At 43.8% G+C, this 6439-nt stretch overlaps 1 protein-coding gene across 1 annotated transcript; it reads right to left on the minus strand.

Moving 5' to 3' along the window:
• Positions 1-2692: 2692 nt before the first annotated feature.
• On the minus strand, positions 2693-6201 carry LOC132889271 (mRNA decay activator protein ZFP36L2-like). The gene is made up of 2 exons (XM_060925588.1): positions 5937-6201; positions 2693-5856 (listed from the first exon to the last, which is right to left on the minus strand). Exons 1-2 carry the CDS (start codon positions 6027-6029, stop codon positions 4702-4704), a joined length of 1248 nt encoding a protein of 415 aa, XP_060781571.1. The 5' UTR covers positions 6030-6201; the 3' UTR covers positions 2693-4701.
• Positions 6202-6439: the final 238 nt, after the last annotated feature.

Genomic DNA, 6439 nt, shown 5'->3' on the forward strand with positions numbered 1-6439 from the left:
AAATAGCCCTATTCCACAACTGGAGCGATTCATATTATGTCAAGAAACGCTCAATTAAGTAAAGAGAAACGACGTCCGTCGTTACTTTAACGCATGAAGTGACTTTTAATTAATAAAAATAAAGAAAAAACATTGAGTTAGATCAGATGTGTCCAAACTTTTGACTGGTACTGTGTACACACTAGACTGAGGGCCTTTCTGTGTGGAGGTTACATGTTCTCCTCGAGCCTCCATGGGTTTCCTCTGGCAGTCCAAAGACATATGGATTAGGTCAACTGGCTATTCCTAATTGCCCATAGAGTGAATGTGAGTGGTTGTTCGTCTCCGTGTTGGCCCTGTGATAGATTGGCAACCTGCCTATACTGCCAGAAATAGGGGTACAGTAGGAGTCCATTTCTGTCCCCCAAGGTACAGTCTACACTAGTGTACCCCTTAGGGCCTCAAAGTAACTTTGTGTACCTTTTAAGGGCCAAAAAGGTACATATATGTTCCTGTATTTAAAGGGTACAAATAAGTACTTTAGTGGGAACTACCCCAGTGACAAGCCACTGTACCCCTAAAGGTACAATAATGTACTTTATTTTCTGAGAGTGTAGGGTGTTCCCCACCTCTTGCCCAGTGCCAGCTGGGATTGGCTCCAGCAGTATAGATGATGGATGGATGGATGAATGAAGGTGTACACACTTCATAGAGGAATGACAATAAAAGCCCACTTGACATGTCTACTCGGGGCCCTTGGAATAACCCCGACCTTCCTACCTTTAGAGGAACTCTGACCAAAAGGATCAGGTTTAGCTGGTAACATCAGTAAACTGTTCAGTAATACTGTAATTTGATTGAACTGTGTGTGTGTTGGTCACTCTGTACTTATCGCGGACGTAAAGCTCGTGCCACTATATGAAAATAACGTGTCATAATATATCCAAATGTGTTTATATTCAGTTATTTGATTATATTATAGGCCATAATCCACACACATTCATTATATTCATTAGTTTCCACTAGTGGACCATGTGTCTGCTAATGTGCCTGCATAACATGATTCATATGTCTGTACAATGCATGTGTGTCACCAGTGTTAGTAAATTGAAGGATGAGAGAGGAAATGCCTTATTAGACACATACACACTCTGCCTCGTTTATTCTGCCGTTTATGGAGGTCGTCAAGACTCAAGCCCAGTGGCCATCCAACTGTAAACATTGACCTCATGCACATGATGTGTAAATATTTGTGTATTCTAGAGAGACTGAGGGCGTATAGGAAGGAGAAGCACTTCTAGAGTACAAAATATGGGACTGTCATGTTTTAAACATTCTGCCTTTGCTGGTAAACTCTGATAAAGGAACAAGTAGGCAATGTGAGCTACTCGGCAGAGATCTTCCAGTCTTTAAGCTCCATACTTTGGTTCCTGGATGTCAATCAGCAGTCTCAGTTGTAAGAGTTCCACACACATACATCACAGCAAGCCCTTTTCTTACTGACCAGTGCTTCAGGAAGCCCCGCCACTTCTCAGGAAAACACTGTGGCACAAATAGAAAAGACTTCCAGGAGCTGAATGGACCAACAAAAAGCGCTCATTAAAAAAATGAGAAAAACAGCAGAGGAGAGAAGGGATGGAAATGGGCGTGGGTGAGGAACTGGGCTCTTCCTGCCATAATCAGAAGTCAAGAGTATTTCCTGTCATTGTAGGAGCTTTAGGCCCATTAACCACACTGAAAAAGTCCAAACTTTCAAACTTCATTCTAACTCAAAATACCAACAAGAAATATTCCAATAATGCCATTAGCCATGTACACCATAATGGCAAGAGATTTTCAATAAAGTACTCACCCACCCACACAGCCTACTTGGCTCAGAGCAATGCATTGGATCTTGTGATAAACACTTCATTATGAAATACAGCAGGACTCCGTAAATATTTGCTCTGAGATGTTATCACTCCTCCTTATCTTGCCCTGAGCTCTTGGCACTAGATTGATTCCGGCCCCTTTATTTTCTTAATGCCTTACTGGCGCTGATAACTAATTAAATGTACTATACTTCTGAAATCATTTTTGAGTCTGCTAAATGAGGGCAAAAGACAAATTAAGCTAAAGGTGTCTGCCAGCTCACCCTGGCCTGACCGAGAGCCGATATCTGCTAGTGTGTGCTTACAGAACCACACCTTTTTAAACTGGGCTGAAAGGATTTGAGTGTTGGAATGCTAAGAGTCCTTACAGCACCATTAAACAGGAAATTGCTGACATGTTTAACAAACCAGTGTTTGGATCACGTTTTGTGAGCCAAAATTCACTTGAAACTAAATAAATGCCAGCATACTTCCAGTGGACAGTCATGATTGATGATGATGTAAAAAAAAAAAAAAAACCACCCATCAGCACTGCAATTTGTAGTTAGATTTGCTTTGATAACAAAGCCTTTTATTATTTGCTGGAGTCAAATGAGTGTTTAGAAATGAATCATTATATTGGTATCAGAATGGTTTCTTTCTCCATTAACTCCCAATTTCCCATCTCTGGCTGAAATCTGAAGTTAAACCTGAAAGTTTATTAGAGACTTTTAGATAAATATGCTGCTTTGGTTTATTTCAGAAGGAATGGAAGCATGTGCCTGCATATTGTGAGCAGAAACTTTCTGATGAAGCAGGATGTACAAGAGAGCTCAATGACAACCACATGGAGCACATTCTAGCACTTTTTTCCAAATAATTTTATTGGGACAACTACAAAAAAAAAAAAAATGTACAGTACAAAGTTAACAGTCTCACACGCAACTTGTAGTGAACTGACCCCCCCCTTTTCCAAAAAAACCCCAAACCCCACAAGTATAACTCGTCGTCTTTTTTGTCCATTTAAGTTACATTCAAAAAGCTTTACTTCTGATAAAGTAGTCAAGAAAAAGTACATAGTGCCCAGCCCCTGTACCTACTATGTACAAGCAAAATGTGTTCAACTTCTTGTCCATCCAGCAAGTTCAGAACCCTTAGACCAATACCATATCAAAAGGCGATCGAGAGAACAAGAATCCAACTAAAAAGTCTATAGGAGGAATGGGGAGTTTCAAAGAAACATCAGGGGAAAGAAGGGAAAAAAAAAAAGCTTCACTGGTTGCTCCAAGGCCCCTCTTATGACAAGTGGTAACAACCTTCCAGAGAGTTCAAATTCAAACCTACATTCATCTTCTGTGTGTGTAAAACAATGACTTGTAACAAAATACTTTATTTGGTTAACAATAAGGCATGTATGGTGGTGGACCCCTTAGGCACTAAAGGCAGTAATACTGGGGCTTGGGATTGCTACATTCTCAAAGCACATGGCAGGGAGTCCTAGCCTGGCTCTGTGCATCACAATGAAAGGAAAAGAAAAGAAAATACTTTTTTGGTTAGTTTATTCACCTAGGATCATCGTCTCACAAGTCTGGCTTCTTAAAGAATGATCGCTACTAGTTTGGACGGTGTTTTGACAACCACGTGGTTCATACATTCCATAGACATAGCTAAAAATGGGACACGACTAGGGATTCTTAAAAGAAATTGGAGAAGAGAGAGGGGGGGGGAAAAAAAATCTTCCACAAACGACATCCCAACAAATGTCAAATCAAACGTTTGTTTTTAAATGTACGTAAACAAAGAAACAAAAATGAATGAAATAAATATCACATACAAATCTCTTAAATTAAGGTTTCTTTTTACTCATTTACAATAAAATAACCAAGTGAAGTTACAAAAGACCAAAAACAAAAAATATATTACTGTGGAAAAAAAAAAAAAAAAGAGGAGAAAAAAAACAAACAAAAACATACACTCCACTTTATGTAGATTAATAATGGCGATCATAATTTAAACATAATAAAAGAATATAGATCTATTGCTTCAACATACTTGATAAATACAGTATGGACACAATTACCAATGTAGCCTATACTTTTCACAAGATAATAAATAAGTTAAATAGGTCATAGCCAGTTATGTACTGCTATGTAATCGCTCAAAACAGCTAAAAAAATATATATAATATTATAATAATATAATATTCAACCATCAGCAGTGATTTTCCCAACAGACCGAACAAGAGTGCTTCAGTTAAGAGCCAACACGACTACACTAAACCCAACCGAACCACTGGGTGGCGCTGTGACCGACAAACTGCTTCAACTTTTGGAATGGAAGTTTGTTGTTGTTGTTAAGCTTTCAGAAGCGCATACACAGGCGAACTGATACTTGTGTGTGTCAAGGCATATTCTTGGTAGGATGGAGGGAAAATAACATCTTAAATATCTCTCCGTCTTTCACGTTCAAAAGTTTTGTGCACCCAAAAAAAAAAAAAAAAGGTGTGATGGTCTCATGAACCAAAACACTGCGACTGTATGCTGGTCAGAGTCACCGGTGGAATGCCTTCGGTCGATATCTACTTTCATAGCTATCGGTTCGAGCAGAAAAGAAAGAGAGAGAAAGAGGGGGGGAAAAAAAGAAGGATAAACGAACTAATGCCACACCAAGGGTCTGATCTGAAGAGTCACCTGCCCTTGGTTGTTTCTTTAAAGTCCACCTAGTTACAGGTCGCTGATGAGACGCCATTTTGATAACTGTGACGAAGAAGAAGTCCTCGTCCAGTCCGTTAAAGAAATAAAACGAACAATATGGCGAATCCCATACAAAGAAAGCAAACAAAAAAACAAGAACATTTAACCACACTAACATATTAATCATCGGAAATCGACAGCCTGCTGAAGATTGGCAAACGTCTCCCGGCTTCCAAGCTGGGCGACTCGGAGCCGCTGAGACTTCCTGAAGAGCTGAGGGAGCCGCTGGCGTAGCTGTCCCGGTCCGACATGGAGTCGTAGGGGCTGGGGGGCGAGTCAAAGACAGGCGACTCGGACAGGCGCTGAAGGGCCTGCAAGGGCCCGAGGCTGTAGGGAGGAGAAGGGGGTCCTATAGGGGTCTGGAAGCTGCTGTAGTATGCGGGGTTTGACTGATAGCCGGCGTGGACAGCTAGAGGAGCGAGCAGCGCTTTCAGGTCCTGCGCAGCGGCGAACGAAGAGAAGGCGCCGTTAGCACTCGGTGCTTCGAAAAACGGTCCGCTGGCTCGAGAGGCGTCGGAGGAGGAAGAAGAAGAGGAAGGCGGAGGAGGAGTGCGGGATGTCGGGCTCTCAATAAGAGGCGAGTCCAGTCCGTGTTGGGTGGAAAAGCCGGAGAAGCTCAGGCTGTGGTGGAGTTTGGGTCGGTCTCGGAAAGCTGCAACAGCAGCCTGTTGCTGAATCAGGTCTCGGCTCGGCTTCAGTTCAGGCGGCGCGCTGTTGGCGTTGGCTGGTGCGGGTCTGCGCTCGTCAGCGTTGTGGATGAAGTGGCAGCGCGGCCCGTACGGGCAGAACCCGATGGTGTGGAAAGTACGGCACGGTTCGGTTTTGTACTTGGGGTGGCGAGACAGGCTGCGCAGCTCGTGGTAGCCGTGCGCAAACTGGCACTTCTCCCCGTACTTACAGGCGCCGTTCTCCTCAAAAGGCCGACACAGTTCAGTCTTGTACCGGGTCGAGTTGATCTGTGAGCCGGGTTTCTGCTGCAGCGCCTGCAGCTGCTGACTGCGCTCACCGGTCTCGCTGTAGGCGCGCTCACGGAACTTGTTCTCCTTGTTCATGATGGCGGTGCTGCTGCAGCTCTCTTTCAGGTTACTGTAGCATGTAGCCGAGTACTTGTTGCCGTTGTTTGTGCAGTCAGCGCTGCTCGCAGAGTTGCGCCGGAAAAATCCCTGCCCGTACGAGCAGCTGTTGGCGAGAGCAGAGGCCGCGACCGGAGCCCCGACCGCCTTCTTATCCAACATACTGTTGAGATGCAGAGCGTTCATGTTCAGGCTCTTATCCTGTTTCAGACACAAGTTAGAAACCGTAAACACCATGCACAAGTCATTCAAACGAGAAATAAAGCCAGGTTCGGATTTACCTTATAGAGCATGTCGATGTCGTAGAGACCGGACAGGATGGTCGCAGACATTTCTTCTGTTCCTGAAGTTTTGAATCGCAGTTGATCTTTCATTTGAGGACCTACAGAGATCCCGTAGTGCAAAGCAAGGCTTTTAGTTTGCCACGACTGGTTCGGAGTAAGAACCACGGTTTGAAACAAGAAGAAAGCCGCTGGTTTGTGTGTGTTATTGCTGCCTGTCTCTCTCCGTGCAGTGCCAGGCGAGAGCGGAACAAAAACCGCTCGATTTCCCCCAACATATACGAGCCGGAGTCGCGCGCGAGGCAGGGGCGGGGCCTGCAAAGTTTGACTCGAGTCACGCCTATTCTTTGAGCTTCGCTGGATCTTGATTGGTCACTTACAAGACTCCACCCACACTCCTTGAGAAAACTGTCGAACTTTTTAGTGGGAGCGTGATAACCGAAACTTTAAAACCACGGTCCGGGCACGTGTTCCCAAACATTACGGTTTATCCAGTTCATTGC

This window comes from Neoarius graeffei, chromosome 7 (genome assembly GCF_027579695.1).
Source record: "Neoarius graeffei isolate fNeoGra1 chromosome 7, fNeoGra1.pri, whole genome shotgun sequence".
NCBI lineage: Eukaryota > Metazoa > Chordata > Actinopteri > Siluriformes > Ariidae > Neoarius > Neoarius graeffei.

Bases quoted from the DNA above. Each gene is read 5' to 3' on its own strand.
- LOC132889271 (XM_060925588.1), bottom strand. From the start codon at position 6,029: ATGAAAGATCAACTGCGATTCAAAACTTCAGGAACAGAAGAAATGTCT. The intron at 5,857-5,936 runs GTAAATCCGAAC...TGTCTGAAACAG, and splicing joins ACATCGACATGCTCTATAAG to GATAAGAGCCTGAACATGAA.